Below are 18570 nucleotides of genomic sequence, written 5' to 3' on the forward strand. Positions count from 1 at the left end.
AGTATTTAACACTCATTTTCTGAGTATTGCTGGTGAATTAAAGAAAAATTTAGTTTCTACAGGAAATCGTATAACTTCCTTGACAAATGTCTTTCTGTGATTGATGTCTGAAATACTCCTCTGTGATACAGACAAGAGGGAGATCGGTCAATAATTAAATCACTGAAGACTAAGGATTCTCATGGTTATGATGGAGTGTCTAGTAGAATATTGAAGTACTGTGCTGCATATGTTAGCCCTGTATTTAGCCATATTTGTAATTTTTCCTTTAGGAATGGTCAGTTTCCTGGGCAATTAAAGTACTCAATAGTAAAGCCACTTTATAAAAAGGGAGAAATGGATAATGTAGATAATTTTGGACCGATTTCTTTGCCATCAGTGTTTGCAAAAGTTATTGAATAGGCTGTGTATGAAAGGTTAATTGATCATTTTACATCACACGATTTGCTATCAAATGTACAGGTCGGCTTTAGAAGTCGTTTAACAACTGAAAATGCTATATTCTCTTTTCTCTGTGAGGTACTGGATGGGCTAAACAAAAAGTTTCGAAAGCTTGGCGTATTTTTTGATTTAATAAAGGCATTTGACTGTGTTGATCTCACAATATTGCTCCAGAAGTTGGACCATTATGGAATAAAGGGAGTAGCTCACAACTGGTTCACCTCTTACTTTAGCAACAGACAGCAAAAGGTCATTATTCACAATGTTGATAACGGCTGTGATGTGGGATCTGAGTGGGGTACTGTCAAGTGGGGGGTGCCCCAGGGATCAGTGTTGGAGCCGCTCCTGTTCCTTATTTATATAAATGATATGCCCTCTAGTATTATGGGTAACTCTAAAATATTTCTGTTTGCTGATGACACTAGCTGGGTAGTAAAGGATGTTGTGTGCAACGTTGATTCGGTTTCAAGTAGTACAATACATGACCTCAGTTCATGGCTTGTAGAAAATAAACTAACGCTAAATCACAGTAAGACTCAATTTTTGCAGTTTCTAATACACAATTCAACAAAACCTGACATTTTAATTTCACAGAACAGTCATATGATTCGAACGGTATCAGAAGTGAGTGATCCTTCGACACGAAAATTCGTCTACGTTGCTTATTTTCATTCGTTATTGTCATATGGTATTATATTTTGGGGTAACTATTCCCATTCTAAAATGATATTTTTGGCTCAGAAACGGGCGGTTCGGGCAATAAGTGGTGTTAGTTCACGAACCTCTTGTTGACCTCTGTTCACGAGTCCTGGTATTTTGACATTGGCTTCTCAACATCTATATTCCTTACTGTCGTTTCTTGTTGCCAATATTAGTTTATTCCCAAGAATAAGCAATTTTCTCTCGGTTAATACTCGGCAGAAATCAAACCTGCATTTGGATCGGACTACCTTAACTTTTGTGCAAAAAGGTGTGCAGTATACTGCTGCATCCATTTTCAATAAGCTGCACCTCGAATTCAAAAATCTTAGCATTAATCCTCGCGCTTTCAAATCGAAACTGAAGAGTTTCGTCATGGGTCACTCCTTCTATTCTGTCGAGGAGTTCCTTGAAAAATTAAGCTGATTTTTATTGTATTGCTGATAGTGTTTACTTAAACTTATGGACCGACTTTTTTAAGGTTCATGAACGTTTATTTTTATCGGTTATTACGTTTATGTTGTATTTCATGTACTGACACGTTCCATGACCTTGGAGATTTGCTCCTCAATTTGGTCCTAAGGAACTTGACGAGTAAATAAAAATAAAATAACAACAATGGATGGAAGTGAACAGACTAGGTGCAACATTTAAATTAAGAAATATGCAGACATTTCTGAAACATTACAGACGAATTTACGAAAGAGTGACAAGAAGGAAATGCAACTGGCTCAGGAAAGTGCATGAAAATCTGAAAAAAATGGTACAAACAAACAGAATATTGAAAACAGGTCGAAGTACAGAAATAAAATTAAAACGTTACACTTTCCGCTCTCTAGGGGACAAGGGCGAAAATGGACAGCACTTGAGAGAACTGAAAAGTGTAAACAAATGATGAAGTATTGTATAAAAGTTAAAGCTAATTGCAGTTTAAACGTTGTGTTCAGATGAACTTCAAAAACAGAAAGAGGTAATCAATGACTGATTCCTATTTGGTCCCATTGGCTACACCACGAGTTTGCATCTTTTAACAAATAATTGGAAAACATGATAGTAATATACATTTGATAAAATTTTCAAGGGCTTCCAGCTGCATCCAGTGGTGGATTTTAAACCACTGGACGTGGCTGGAAGACAGAGAAAATTTTATCAGTATACATCGCCGCGAAATCCATGCATTCGTATACTGTATGCATTTATCCGTAGATAAAATTGTTTAGACAACATAAGTTCGTTGGCGTCCACGGACAGTGTCAATTTGAAAAAAATCAGTTCGGGCGTTCGGCCATTTCATTATAAATCACTAAAACAGCTACACAACCGACGTTTTGGTTGTCGTCAGTGCTGTAGCCGACCTGAAGAGAACCATTGATTATGTAGTAACAATGGTTGCTCTAGTGCTTTGCAATGATGCTGCCCAAAATGTTGCCCCTCTAAATGTCACCATGCTGTTATCCATACCATGTCTTACTGCAGCCCACAGCTTTCTAAACATTCACATAAAGGACGAAAATGCATCAAAAGGTGAACAAAATGCCCAATGAGATGAAACTAAAACCAGCCCAGTCAACTTAATACTTACAACTGCGAAAATGAGCCAAAAATGCACGAACGAAGGACGGACGATGTCACATACGCAGATGTGTGCACAGTAAGCAGTAGTGGTGGGCAGGAAATCGCGTATCTGTTAGAAATCACCGTGACTGAGAAGTCACAGATATCATAGTAGCAACTTTACAGAATCTAACTGCGATTTCAGTCACAGTTAGCAGTCGCAAGTTGCATTTCACATTCAAAGACGTGAGCCATCTATTGGTCGAATTTAGCACTGCTTTCTGCGAATTCAGTGACAAGTCGCAACTTTGTAAGAGTCGCAAGTAGCAACTAAAAAGCGCGGTTAACAGTGGCATCTGTTGGCCAAAGTTCGTACTACGTCCATCTCTGCGGTACGCTATGGAGTCCAACTGCGATTTCCGTGACAAGTCGCAACTAAGAGTCGCAAGTAGCAACTAAAAAGCGCAGTTAAGATACTTTTCCTAGTGTCATCTGTTGACCGACGTACGTACTTCGTTATGAGAGCCTAGTGCCTCACGAGATCGATGTGCTGTGTGTGCATATGAAGGGCTTATTTCAATAGTGGTACAAGTCCATTTTTGTTCATTTTGAGATACAGAGTCGTAAAGTTAAATGAACGCTGAAAAATCTGCAGTTGAGATACCAGAAATATTCAAGCATATGGCTTCTTGCTAGAGATGAACCTTTATTTGTGTTTGTTTGGATCACTAATTTCAGAAGCATTATAGACAGAAAAGTGGAGGTAATGGACTTGTACCACTATTGAAATAAGCCCTTCATATTATATGACGACATGCACATTCAGCATCAGTTATGATTGGTCAAATACTGCTGTGACTCTGAATGTATTATATTAATAAGAAGCAACATTGCCTTTTTCTCTTGAAAATATCAAGTAACGTAACAAATGTGTTTGATTCTGCTTCCAATATGACAGTTTTGGTGAATACTCCACATGCCTACAGGACTTTGCAATGTTAACTCAGCAGAACTCAGACATCTGTATAAGTGTAGAGAAATGAAAACAGTCATATGAATGCCTCACTTTTGTTCTGACACAGTTCAAGACTCGGGAGAAAAGTTTTACACCTGGTGTTCTACATGGCAACTTCACACACAAGAACTTTTTGCCGACACTACTACCACCTACATAAGTAAGCTTTTCCTGTGTTACTTTCAAGTAATGCACTTAAGCTATTCCTGATTTAACTGGAAGATCTGTACTTCCCACTTTCATATCAACAGTCTCAAAATGCATATTGTAGACTTCGGGATATGTGACTCGTCAGTGTCACACCAAGATTGTGGAGAAAGGGGGGAGGGGCATGTCACTCTCCAACAAGTGTTTACCAATAAGTAAATGGCGGAAAATTATGGGTATAGGACGGCTTAAACATGTGGAAAATGAGATTTTTATTATTCACTCACTGTATTTGACATTTATTATTCCTTTAAAATCGCACAACAACTTCAATAAAACACAGTTTAATCATTCACACACTTATTTCACAATTATTTCACTTTTAAACTGCAAATCCTCTTAGAGCTGTCTTGAATCTTCACGAGTCTCTCTCAACTGCCTTGATGTGGATAGATACGTACAGCAACCAGTAATCAGAGTCAGAACTGTGTCTGCAAAAACACAAGGATTATTAAACAATTTTTGCTGTCATTAATTACTAGCAATATAATTGACAGAGTAGATTGCTAATATTTACTATAATGAATATCACATTTGCAAGAACGATCTCACTGAAGTAATTAAGTCCATCGAAACGCTTAGAAACTAACCTCTCGTCTGACGAAAACGGTTTAAAGACGCAGTGGCAATTTCTTCAGATCTGTTGACAATGATATTTTGAGTTATCACTTTACTGAGTGACTGAAATGTAGTTCAGGTACCTGTGAACATAACAATATGCTAGAATTCATTTTCTAAATACGAACTATTAAGGTACTGTACGGCTACTTACATATTAATTACACTATTAATATTTTCACAGTTGTTTCTTTAATACAAAATTAAAGCCAACGGAAGAAAAAACGTAAAACATACTTGCCAATGACAGGTTTGTTGAGATGCAATTTTCTGTGTTGACAGACGTAACTTTTTCATACGGTGGTAAGTCGCAGAAATCGCAGGAATCACAGAAATCGCAGAAGTAGCAGAAGTCACAGAAATCGCAGAAGTAGCAGAAATCGCGGAAGTAGCAGAAATCGCAGAAATAGCAGTGGCGGAGGGATACACGACGTATGTTCCTTAACTGCGACAAATCACAGTTAAGAATAACAGATACTGAAAAGTAGCATTCACAGAAATCACTGATATCGGAAAATCGCAGTTTAGCCCATCATTAGTAAGCAGCTATTGATAAACTTAAAAACAATAAAGCATCTGGCTTCGATGTAATCTCATCCGAAATTTTGAAATTTGTATGTCCGAACTTAATTAATCGCCTTGCAAAACTGTGCAATATCTCTTGGCAAAGAAAGTAAATTCCAGTAGACTGGAGGTCTAGCATTATTGTTAAACTACTGAAGAAAGGTAACCAAACGGAATGTACAAATTGAAGAGGTATCATGCTTCCGTGGGTGCCAAACAAAGTCGTTTGCCGTATTCTCTTAGAAGAGATACAAGAAACAGCAGGTTCTCGACTACGAGAAGAACAGGCTCACTTTCAAAGAGAGAGATTCTGCTCTATAGAAATATTTGTTCTGTGGAACATAACAGAAAAATTCATAGAATTCATCTGTCCACTGCACCTCATTGATTAAAACAAACAAAATATACCGATAGTCGTTTTGGAATGTTATACGCCTATATGAAATTCCTGTCCATCTCCTTGATGTTTTCAGAAACTGTCCGATTCGAGTTACTGTATGAGAACACGACACCTCTTACTTTAAAATTCTGACAGACATCAGACAAACATGCATTTTATCACTATTCTTTTTAACATTAATCACAGAATTCATAATGAGAAAACAACTCCAAAATGATTATGTGCTGGATTAAGAAATCAAGTCTTATGCACTGGATTTTGCTGACGATATTTTTCTTCTGTCAGAAACACAACAAATTTTATAACCAATGATTACCAAGATGGGTGGAATGACCAGTTGTGTAGAGCTAAAAATAAATGTTGAGAGGACAAGCGCAACGTGATTAAAAGTGGCACTATATGTACTGAAAATAGAGTGCAATGGAAGGTACTACAAGATGTTGGTCGATTTCCATGTCTCGACAATCTTATCTGTATAAGGGTTATGTTGATTCAGACATCAGGAGCAGAATTGCACAAGCTTCTACAGTCTTCAACAAATGCGATCCATATGGCAAACAGACTTTATAACTATGTCCACAATGCTGCGGCTATAGCTGTTCTTCTCTATCAGCTACCGATGGCCATAAATGCATATGAGGTCTGGAAAATGTCAATAAAATCAGCACACAAGAACAATATTTTTCACCAACGATACTTGACGCGAATTCTAAAGGTAAGTTATCGGGACAAAGCTTTAGATAATGAAGTGTAATGTAGCCCACAAAAAATCGTTGCTGGAAGAATACTGACCCTTGTGGGGCATGTTGTATGGAACAGTTCCCAAATCAACACTGTTATGGAAACCACTGGCTGGAGATGTATCTGAAGACTTTGAAACCCGAGAAAGAAAACTTTTGAAACGGGGTCGTTCATGCTGGACATGAACTGGAAAGAAGGTGAAAACCCTGACAGCTGATCGAGTTCGCTGGAGAAAACTTGTAGCCTGATATGCATTTTAGCATTGGAGGAACTAAGTCTAACACGATGTAGCCACCAGTGGCCACAGTAGAACAGCACGCCTGACGCGATATGTCTGGCCTGGAGTAGTGATGAAACATTCATCACCGTGTATGGCAGTCAACTTGCTAAGTAAATGACGCAGCCAAAACCTACAATGATTTTCTGCAAATTATTTAGACAAATCTCTTAGAAATAACCCAAGGAAAATTAGCTTGCACCACGGAACGACATAGTGATTTAAAATAGTACGTAGTTCCACGTCCGCATTGAATTTTCGCAATATAGCGGGCAGTGACATTTCTCCGAGAAATGTCTTATCTTTGGTGTACAGTTGGCTGAAGTTTGCCCAGGTGTTGTATGATGACAGGAGGGGGGAGTAACGCAGACGAACATGGGGACGTGAAAGTTGTAGGTGTGAATATGTGACAAAAGGGGGGGTTTATTATTAGTTATGTATTTCTATGTTTCATACTTTGTGCACTGAGTTTTAACACATGCCAGTCGCCTCAGAAAGCAGTGAAATGATGACATTGCGAGACTGGAGGCAAGCAATCAGGACGCCAACAGCATACCGTGTTGGGAACAGTACGTTAAGGATTCAGACACATTTCGTCAGCCTAATTGTTGTTGGCGTTTTGATATTATTATTAGTATTATATACTTATAGTCCATCTAGTCGGCATAAATTACGAAATATAGTTCTTACCCAAGACCACGCGTCTGTAGATTACAACATAAAAAATTTGTATTTACCTCCCATAAAGCAAGAATTTTATAATTTTTCTTACCCATTGACCCCATCAATGACAACACCAAAGGGTGTCATGTTTCGTATTGGTATTATAAGTGATATGGATAAAAGTTCCAAACAGGCAAACGAAGAAAATGCTTGGCGAAGTTGCTTGAAAAAGGGATACCTGACTTGGAATGCAAAAACGGAAAAAATATTAGTGACCTGGGATGATGTGGAACCTTTGACTTTAAAATCCAACCTTGGCGAATCTGGCAGGGGCATGGAACTGTCAGAACTAGTAACATTTAATGCCAAAATTTTAGCGTTTGATGACAGAACGGGGGTGGTTTACGAAATCGACAATGATAAAGTTATTCCTTGGGTGGTACTACCGGATGGTGATGGAAGGACTTCAAAAGGTTCGTAACTACATGGTACTGGTAAGGACGCTGATGCCTTAGGCGTATAGTATGAAACACATGTGCTTACCTACATTACCGAATGCAAGTTACACTGCCGCTCTTACCAAATTACAGATAGTCTGACAGCATAACTTTTATGTTGAGTGAATCTTTGAAAACTGACTGTGTGTATCCTTTGTGTAACTCTCCATCTGTGGAACTGATAGTCCTAATATAGAGGAGTTACCTGATAGTATATTCAGAACTTACAGGCATGTATTTATTGGCAATTGTAATACTGACTCCTAATGCAGTGATGGACACTTTGTCATTTCTTTAATGGCGTGCATGTCAGTTCTAGTATTGTGTAAATTTTCATTTTGGTTTATCATTGCCAACTGAATTGTTTGTGGTAAGAAGATTGCATTGTTTGTTCTCCAGATTTGGATAGGGCCTAATAATAATATTTTTTAGATTATCAACCTGTTTACTACGACTCCACTTCATTTACAAACAATATAGCTTTTTCATTGTTTTATCTTGGACTTGATAACACTAGACCCAACTAGAATTCTGCTTGTTCCTGTGGTTTCCTTTTTTCTCTATATTGGTTCTGGTGGATGATTTCCTCTGTCTTCCGACTCCTTTTTTTGCTCATGTTTTCTTCTAACTTTTTTGTACATACTCTACCAAGTTTTTTCAGTTTTCACATTTCTAATTTTGTCATTTTGTATCCTTTGGTGGCTTGTGAAATTTTCACTTGTGCACTTTGAAAATCTTTTGTTTAAGACTCATGTCTCACTTAGAGTTAAATTTTACTTATGGCAGCTGTGACATAATGTGCTGATTGCAGTTGAGTTTCTGTGGAGCACAGTATGTGTTGTGTATGTTAATAAACCTTTGGGAGATTCTATCGGTGTATGATTCAGTGAGATTTTAATATGAATATTTAAATTTAACATTTAAATTGTGAGTTCACTCAAGCAGTTTGTCCACAGTTGAGTTTGGGGGGAGGGGGAATTGGAATTTGGGCTGGACGCTGGCTCATCTGTATATCCAGAATAGTATGCTCAGGTTGATGAACCAGGTCAACTAAGCTACCAATACTAGGTATCAGCTTCGCCCTGTTACATAATGCTGGTCCGGTGTATGGTGCTATATGTGCACAAACAGAGAAAGCAGAAAATTGATAAGCTAGCACAGCCTAGGTTAATGTGAAAGTGTGATTCAAAATAAAAACTGTGGTAATAGTTTCATCTGTAGCAGAGTTGGATACCTAGGTTAATGCTTCATACCCCAACACTTTGAGCATATGTCCTCCAAATACATGAACACCCCAATTCGTGGGGGCTGGGCGACTGTGTCATGAAAACTTGCTATCCGAGTCACCATCTTTCTGTCAATTGCAGAGATGATCATCCTCCCCACTGCCTGAAGTGTCCTAGCCTAATTAAGGACTATATAATCCAAAATTTAAGGTCTTTGCTTCTCATATTCGAAGCTCAGAGAAAGTAAGATCGCTTGCATTCCATCCTATTGGTGTCACTTTTTGCCTCTAGTGTGAGGTGGTTATCAGCCATACTTGGAGTGCTTACTCCCTCTGTTCCCTTAATGTTGACCTGTGGTAGTTGGACAAGAAAGTTAGCCCATAAGGCAGATAGGTCCTCCCCAGTTCAGGTTGCTGTAAACAGTCTTCAGGGATCTCGACTGTTCACACGTGATCGGTAGTGATGTGCGCTGGGCAAATGCCCAGTGGGCAGGGCATGTATAAAGGAGAATTTTACCTGCAAATTTTCCCAAAGCAGCTTTAAATGTCCGAAATCTGGCCATGTAGAAAAAAGTATTTTTTATAAATTTTTGTGATTATTGATAGCAAAATTATTACTGGATGTATTGAACAGCTGGCATATGTTTCTTGATGATTGTGTTCTTAAATGTTAAACAGTTTTCAATGAAAAACAAGAAGAGAGTGCTTTATTGTCAGATGTAACGACATTTGAGACAGATTATAGTTTCCTGTTCTGCTCCTTTCTTTACCTACTTTCTTATGACTGCACTGCTGCGAAGATAAAAAGAGAAAGCTGACTTAAAAAAAAGATTTAATAACAAAGAATCAATGTCCAAGATGCTGGAATCATTTGATTCTGACACTAGCTGATTCCCAGAGAATCGGCAACTCTCTGAATCAGTAGTTGATAAAAATACTACTTTCAGGCTAACTACTTAATACAAACTATACTTTATTTCAAAAATTTCTTTTAAACTCAAGTTTTTTCTTTTTTATTATGTACTACCCCATAAATTGATCTCATCAAAGATCTCTCTAGTAACTCTCCACTTATTCTCAAGGAGTTGTCCCAACCTATAAATACCCAGGCATTTTACATCACTATTTTGAAGACAGAGATTAATATGAGAAAGAAGTTGGTCAGAGGATCCATCGAATAACATGGTAACGTGGTACTCCCTCACAGGCAGTGGTGTGCATATGCATTCTAAATGGGGAGGGGGGGGGGGGGACGGAGAGCAGGGAGGTAAGATTGTTGATGAAGGCAGCTCTCTCAGTGTATGTAAATGCCCTGTCCAGAGCTAAAAAAAATATTGCAAATAGTAAGTGCTGGTGTCTTTCACACTCTTACTGCTATTATTTCCAATGTAGTATGGGGTGGGGGGGAGATTCAGTTATTTATGTGAACTAACGTACAGACCTCTCCAGATGCTCTGGGGGGCCAATATGAGAAGAGATCAGAGTGGTTCTGACAGATGCCATGGTAGCTTCAATATGTTGGAGAATGATTGTCAGTGAAATATGTTTACTAAACAGCAATAAAGCTCGCAGAACAGGTGGGTATTACTTGTAGTTTTGATACGTGATAGTAATAGCCATTGCAGTTACATTGAATTATGTCGAGGGCACAGTGGTTAGGCATGAAGCAGCCAAGGAGACAGGCCAGCCATCAGAATCAATGTGTCACAGGTGTAGGTGAAACAGCATCAATGAACATAGATTCTGAGTCGAATAGCTCAGAAGGATCTGGTGCATCTGGGGTCAGTGATGTAGCCTTCTCTTGAGGTTTCTTCTTCTTCTTTTTCTTCTTCTTCTTCTTCTTCTTCTTCTTCTCCTCCTCCTTCTGAAGTACTTTCAAATGTTGGGACTTTTGCAAGGGCTTATTCACTGTGGTAACAAGGAACAGATGAGTAGTAGTCAGCCCTAGAACCCAGTGTCTGTGGCTCCTACATCCACTTGCTGGAGTCGAGCTGCTGATCCTTAGATTTCTGGGAAGAGGGTTCCCTGAAGTGAATGCTGTCACCAGTAGATGCTGGAGAAGGATGGTGCTTCTCTGATCAGTGATGCAAAATGCCTGGGTATTTGTAAGTTGGAGCAAATACCCAAAATTCATAAATGCCTGGGCATTTATGCATTTTAAAGATTGATAGGTGGTGCTTATATAAAAAAATTAACTGATATTTTTTATTTGAAAAGGTGTTTTGCAACACTGTTTCTGTAGTGGTTGGGTAACCAAGTTGAAAAAGCTGCTTGAGACTTATGGGAGAGTTATTAGGGGGAAATACAGTGGGCTGTAAATATAACTATACATTTTAATGAGGTCAGTTCTTGGGACAGTACATAATAATAAAAAAAAAAAAAAGAAAATAAAACTCAAGTTTAAACGTAATTCTTGAAATAAAGGTTAGTTTATATTAAGTAGGTAGTCTGCAGGTAGTATTTTAACTTAACGATATACAGCCACAAAAAAATTAGAGTAAAAAAGTTTATCCATAATGTTTTTAATTAGGGTTGTTGAGTCGTGCTGATTCAGATCCCATGAGTCCGTGAATCACCATTTCTCTAGGAATTAACTAGTATCAGAATCAAATGATTCTAGTGTCCTGGGCATTGATTCTTTGTTACTGAGTCTTTGTTAGTGTTCTCATTTTACCTTCAAAGCAGTGCAGTCATACAAAAGTAGATAAAGAAAGGCTCTACAGAAAACTATAGTCTGTCTCAAATATGTTGTTACACCTGACAAAGCTTTTTTTCCCCACTGAAAACAGTTAAACATTTAAGAACTCATTTATGATCAAAAAACACTTGCTAGGTGTTTAATACATTTAGTAATAATTTTGCTATCAATAATCATTCTTCAGTAATATTCAGAGATTTGACCTAGGTTACGAAGTGTGTTACATTACAAAGCAGTGACCTGAAGTACCTCCCCTTCTCCTTCCCCCCTTCTCCTTCCCCCTTCTCCTTCCCCCCCTTCTCCTTCCCCCTTCTCCTTCCCCCCCTTTCCTCCTTCTCCCCCCCTCTTCTCCTCCTCCCCTCCCCCTCTTCCCCTCCTCCCCGCCCCCTCTTCCCCTCCCCCTCTTCCCCTCCTACCCTCCCCCTCTTCCCCTCCTACCCTCCCCCTCTTCCCCTCCTACCCTCCCCCTCTTCCCCTCCTACCCTCCCCCTCTTCCCCTCCTACCCTCCCCCTCATCCCCTCCTACCCTCCCCCTCTTCCCCTCCTACCATTCCCCTCCTACCCTCCCCCTCTTCCCCTCCTACCCTCCCCCTCTTCCCCTCCCCCTCTTCCACTCCTACCCTCCCCCTCTTCCCCTCCTACCCTCCCCCTCTTCCCCTCCCCCCTCTTCCCCTCCCCCTCTTCCCCTCCCCCTCTTCCCCTCGTACCCTCCCCCCTCTTCCCCTCGTACCCTCCCCCCTCTTCCCCTCGTACCCTCCCCCCTCTTCCCCTCGTACCCTCCCCCCTCTTCCCCTCGTACCCTCCCCCCTCTTCCCCTCGTACCCTCCCCCCTCTTCCCTCGTACCCTCCCCCCTCTTCCCCTCGTACCCTCCCCCCTCTTCCCCTCGTACCCTCCCCCCTCTTCCCCTCCCCCCTCTTCCCCTCCCCCCTCTTCCCTCCCCCCTCGTACCCTCCCCCCTCGTACCCTCCCCCTCGTACCCTCCCCCCTCGTACCCTCCCCCCTCGTACCCTCCCCCCCTCGTACCCTCCCCCCCTCGTACCCTCCCCCCCCTCGTACCCTCCCCCCCTCGTACCCTCCCCCCCTCGTAACCCTCCCCCCCTCGTACCCTCCCCCCCTCGTACCCTCCCCCCCTCGTACCCTCCCCCCCTCGTACCCTCCCCCCCTCGTACCCTCCCCCCCTCGTACCCTCCCCCCCTCGTACCCTCCCCCCCTCGTACCCTCCCCCCCTCGTACCCTCCCCCCCCTCGTACCCTCCCCCCCTCGTACCCTCCCCCCGTACACCCCCCCGTACCCTCCCCCCCCCGTAACCTCCCCCCCCGTACCCCCCCCCCCCCCCCTCGTACCCTCCCCCCCCTTCGTACCCTCCCCCCCCCTCGTACCCCCCCCCGTACCCCCCCCCCCCCCCCCCCCCCCCCCGTACCCTCTTTCCCTTTCTAACATCGGATATTTGTATATCCAGTTTGTCTTTTTTCAAAGTTGATTTTATTACAATAATCTTGAGTTTTAGAGGTAATATAAATAAACTAACATTTTAAGATTCAGTTACAGACTGCTTTTTTGATAAAATACGCTTATGAAAATTACTCTTTTCAGGTTTCAAAATGGAGTGGGCTACAGTGAAGGATCAAACCTTGTACATCGGTGGCCTTGGTAAAGAATGGACCACAAGTTCGGGAGAGCTTGTTAACTTCAACCCTCAATGGATTAAAACAGTCTCCGTGTCTGGAGAAGTTTCTCATATAAACTGGCGTGATAAGTACAACAAGATTAGACGTGCTGTAGGGATTGAATTTCCAGGTATCATCATCAGCTGTGTTGACGAAAACCCTTTGTAACAATGTGAAGAAAAATTGTATGTTTTCTCTCTCTCTCTCTCTCTCTCTCTCTCTCTCTCTCTCTCTCTCTCTCTCTCTCTCTCTCTCTCTCTCTCTCTGTAGCCGCAGCAACAGTGTTTCTAGGGCCACGGTACTGTGCATTTGGGTGCCTGCAGAGCTTCAAAGCTAGTGAACAGCATTTTGTGTGGCTGTATGCTACACATCAGTCTGCTATAACTGAGTGGTTGCCTTCCAGGAATTTCCTTTATTGTTTTGTAATCATATTCAAGCATACCTCACATAACTTACATTTAATGAGATGGTAACTAATTTCAGTACACAATTGTCAGTTTTCTTTCCTTGATACATGCTTAAAGGTAATCTAATGTCTCTGAACACATACACATTACTCATAAAATCATAAATAAGATTTATGGTTGCATGTTGAAGTTCTTTTAACTTTCATACTTGAACCAGAACCACTTACGTATTTGAGACATCATTAAATTAGTCCTGTTAGATAACACTGTTTAAAATAAATTAAAAGCTTCTCATTAGTCACTGACCCATTGAAGTCATGCTTTCCATAAGTGCTATAATACCTTAGTGCAGGAGCATCATTGTCTGAAATGTGTGTTTGGGATACACAGTGCCCTTGTGCAAGGGCCTCAGTTCCTTCATGTGTCATGGACATAGCCTATTTAAGTTGAACCAACTTGCAGAAAAGAAGGGGAAGATGTGATATGAAATGTGCAGAATATGATGGAAAAGGTATACAGTGAACATGCCAAAATTACCTTTATATGTATTCAGCTTGCTGTTTTAATCCAAATATTTAAAGAGTCTGTCTTCCTGTGTAAAAGTGTGTCCTAGTATTCCTTTAATCTCTTACTTTTCCCTAAATGTTAGAAGTACGTTCCCACCAGATTAGTACATAAAAAGCAACTATATGCAAAATATATTGCGTCTACACACGAACTTTGTTTCAAAGTATGCATAAATTCCTCACACAACCCGTTTTTAGCAAGGAAAAATGTGAAGAAGTGATAGTATCAAAGTGCATCTCATACAGAAAGTGGTCTAAAATCCAGCAGCCTCTGAGATTTATATCTTTTCGACCTGTGCAGAGTAAAAAATTGCTTGATGTTTGTGCCCCATGCCACTGAGTAAAATGTGCAAAGTTGGAAGTGACAACAAAGTGAACAACCACCACCTCAAAAGAAAATATTTTACATGAGTTTATAAAAATTATTTCCTCTCAAATGTATCACACTTTTGCAAGATGTCTGGAAGTAGGAATTTGGAGAATTTACATATTTATACAAGCAAATGAAAGAAATGGTTTCATGTGTGAGAAGAAATGTAACACAATTTTGCATCTAGAAGAGATAGTTTCTGTATTAGTTTACTGTAAACAAAAGTAACAGCTCATATTGTTTACAGGATACATGATCCATGAAGCAGTTTCATGGAGTACATACCATAAACGCTGGTTTTTCCTTCCGAGACGTTCCTCAAAAGAAAAATATGATGAAAATCTGGATAATGAAAGAGGAACTAACATGATTATCACAGCTGATGAAAACTTTGATGATATAAAGGTAAAAAACAGTAATACATTGAATGAAAGTTTAATAGTAACAATAAATTGATACTATGTACATATACTCCTAGTAATATTGAATAATTGCTTCTTAATGTTCTGCAAAATTAAATTTTTGGTCATAACAAGTTTTCGGCTTCCTAGGCCATCGTCATCTGATTACTAAGTGTCACAAACACAGATCAAATTATGTAAGGCTTGCACAGATATTATTAATACAAGAGGTACAAAAAGTTACATGTAGGGAGGTTACATAGAAAATATTATTTCTTTTCATCACATAGAAAGTTTCATTAAATGAAAAAGGAAACAGTTTTTTATATTCGAATACATTTAACAAATGATGAAAAATTAAGTTTAACTGAAAATTGTCCTCTAACATTTATATAAGTGAAACTTCATTTAACAGAGGAGAAAAAGGATACCGAGTTTGATCATCTGCATTACAAAAAGACTAACTCAGGGCATGGTCACCTGGTCCCAGTTGTAGACTGTCTCTCTGATAGCTTCCAGAGGCAACAGAAATTTGAATTTCTATGTTTCATATAATTATTCACCAGATTTTTTAAAAAAATAAATGCTGTAATAATCCACTCATTAATATAAGATTATTATGTTAAAAGTTTAACACTATAAGGCAAGTATTAACATTAGAAACTGTGTATATGCCTGGAGGCAGCCAGAATAAATTCATCCACTATTTGAGTGTGAAAGCACTTGATAACTTCCAACAACCTTTACAAATAATTTCAAACCTTCACAAAACTTTTTCACATTGACATCTTTCACAAAAGATGGAAGGAAAAAAGTTTATTGCTTAATCTTTTTTGCTGTTCATGCAGTAAAACTGCTGCATCAAGCATGAAGTTTTAATTTATTCTGTCTACAGTACATTTTGCAGACAGTGTCTACATGTACCACAAAAGGTATCAGCAAAATTACCATTGTGCAGCACATACCTCTGGAGATATGACATAAACATTGAGATGCATTCAAAGCCATATTTTTCTTAAAACTGAGTGTAGATTATACAGACTCCACTCAAAGTTCAGGGGGAAGAAATAAAAACTTTGAGATTTGCTGATGACTTTGTAATTCTGTCAGAGGGAGCAAAGGACTTGGGAGAGCTGCTAAATGGAATGGACATTGTCTTGCAAGGAGGATAATATAAAATAAACATCAACAAAAGCAAAACAAGGATAATGGAATGTAGTGAAATTAAATCAGGTGATACTTAGGGAATTAGATTAGGAAATGATATACTTAAAGTAGCAGATGTGTTTTGCTATTTGTGCAGCAAAGTAAATGGTGGCCGAAATTGAGAGGGTGGAAAATGTAACTGGTAATGGCAAGAAAAATGTTTCTGAAGAAGAGAAATTTGTTAAGATCAAACACAGATTTAAGTGTTATGAAGTCCTTTCTGAAAGTATTTGTGTGGAGTGTAGCCACAGATGGAAATGAAACGTGGGTGTTAAATAGTTTATACAAGAAGAGAAGAAAAGCTTTTGAAATGTTGTGCTGCAGAATAATGCTGAAGATTAGATATGTAGATCCTTTAACTAATGAGGAGATACTAAACAGAACTGGGAGAAAAGAAATTTGTGGCACAGCCTGTCAAGTAGAAGGGTTTGGTTGATAGGTCTTATTCTGAGACATCAAGGGATCACCAGCTTAGTATTGGAGGGAAGTGTGGGAGTAATCATAGAGAGAGACCAAGAGGTGAATACTGTAAGCACTCAAAAGGATGCAAGCTGCAGTAGTTACTCAGAGATTTAGAGGCTTGCACAGGATAGAGTGGTGTGGAGAGCTGCATAAAACCAGTTTTTGGGACTGAAGACCATAACAGCATACTCATCCAGTATTTGAGTTTGTGACTGCCGACAAACTTCAAACATAAATGAGTGTTTCTAAACTTTCTCTCACTTCAATGCTAGATGTAAAATATTTGACCCCATTGACTCATTTATAAAGTAAAAAGTTTCAAGCAGTTTTGTACATGGGAGTTAGTTTAGTAAAGAATAGAAGAGTTTACTGGTTTAATACGAACCTGGAATTCTGTATCATGTTTTTGTTGGTCTCCAATATTTCCAGAAGGGCCATCCTTCAGCTTTGCTTAACGAAGTATAAAACTTCACACTCTTTAAGTCATATGAGTGGTTTTCTGTTAAAAAGATTATTGGCAAAGGTTGAATTCTTCTTTCTTAATCTCATGCCTCTCTCATGTTCAGATAATCTAATTGCCTTAGCTCTGACAGACTGACCGACCAACCAGTATATACAGTGTGGTTATAATTAAAGTTCCAGGTCCAAAACACTGTAAGCATAAGAACCATTGTTCAGAATTACATCAAATTTGAACTGAATATTATCGAATAGAAGGGAAAAGTTGTGTAAACAAATAAAAATTTGCGAAAATCTTACCCCCCAGATGGTGCTGTAAGTGACAGAATATGCATAGGATGCCAGGTACACAGCTGTTCCGCAGTTTGCATCTGAGCTGCTCGGCAAGCCTATCTCAAGCAGGATTGTGTGTTGCTGATCAAGCTCTTCTACTACAATGGTGACTGTGTGCTAGTTACTCTGCAGAAGTTCTGGACACTCAAGGGTATGAAGAGGCATTTATCCACTGCTGCCAAGGCTCTGGAGAAGTGATTGCACTTCAAAAGACCCAATCTTTTTGAATGTCAATGTGGCTGTGGGAGAAAAAAATTGATCTGACGTCAGTAGAAGGTGTGGTTGCAGTATTGCGTAGAAGGTGTGGTTGCAGTATTGCATGTGCGATTGAGTGGTGGTGTGCAAACATGCAGTGCATGGGGAGTTGCACGAGCTTTGGACTTGCCTGTGGACATGGTACATAAAATTCGACAAAACACCCTGCTTTGCTATCTATACAGAATTACTTATGTTCAGAAGTTGCTTCATGCTGACCTGCATGAAAGGCAAATGTTTGCTCTAGAATTTCTTGCTTGCATGGAAGTGGACAATGAATTGCCATGAAACATTCTGTGGACAGATGAACACCATTTCTGCCTGCAAGGACATGTCAATACACAGCATTATACAATATGGCCAACAGAAAATTTGCATGCACATCAGCCAATACCACTTCATTCTGCAAAGGTGACTTGTTTGATGGCATTGTTTATCATAGGGCCATATTTTATCAAGGAAATGAGTCCTGCAGTTCCTTGTACCTATATTACCACTGGTACACACTATGAGAGTCTTTCGTGCACCAGCATTGTTCCAACCCATCAGTAGCATGTATATGTGGGTTGGATCATTTTTATGCAAAATGGCACTACTCTGCACATTGCACAGCCAGTGAAACAGCTGCTGCAAAGGAAACTTTGAAACTGCTTAAACTGTCAGCTGCCATTTCTGTTGTATAAGACTTCATACACAACCATAAGAATAGCTAGCCTACAGAGTGGTGTGGCAACTGTTATTTTAGGAACGCTGGACAGGAGCAGAAATGATAAGCGAACAAATTAACATAGTAAAAAGATGATTTACTGAACTTGTATTTCTGTAAACATACAGAGGCTCATTA

General features: G+C 39.7%; 1 protein-coding gene and 1 long non-coding RNA gene across 4 annotated transcripts in view; one reads left to right on the forward strand and one right to left on the reverse strand.

The window, feature by feature from the left end:
- Positions 1-4938: 4938 nt before the first annotated feature.
- On the reverse strand, positions 4939-17705 carry LOC124595763. Its single transcript, XR_006978239.1, has 3 exons — positions 17439-17705; positions 17065-17331; positions 4939-4979 (listed from the first exon to the last, which is right to left on the reverse strand). It is a non-coding gene; the product is annotated as an uncharacterized LOC124595763 (long non-coding RNA).
- The window catches only part of LOC124595762 (soluble calcium-activated nucleotidase 1), a 69344-nt gene continuing 57615 nt past the window's right edge, over positions 6842-18570 (forward strand). For all 3 annotated transcript variants that reach the window (XM_047134640.1, XM_047134641.1, XM_047134642.1), the window contains exons 1-3: positions 6842-7652; positions 13194-13397; positions 14858-15015. In XM_047134640.1, the coding sequence (XP_046990596.1) occupies positions 6995-7652; positions 13194-13397; positions 14858-15015 (1020 nt within the window). In that variant the 5' untranslated portion in view covers positions 6842-6994. The remainder of the gene's footprint in view (positions 7653-13193; positions 13398-14857; positions 15016-18570) is intronic.

Source organism: Schistocerca americana, chromosome 2, assembly GCF_021461395.2.
Source record: "Schistocerca americana isolate TAMUIC-IGC-003095 chromosome 2, iqSchAmer2.1, whole genome shotgun sequence".
NCBI lineage: Eukaryota > Metazoa > Arthropoda > Insecta > Orthoptera > Acrididae > Schistocerca > Schistocerca americana.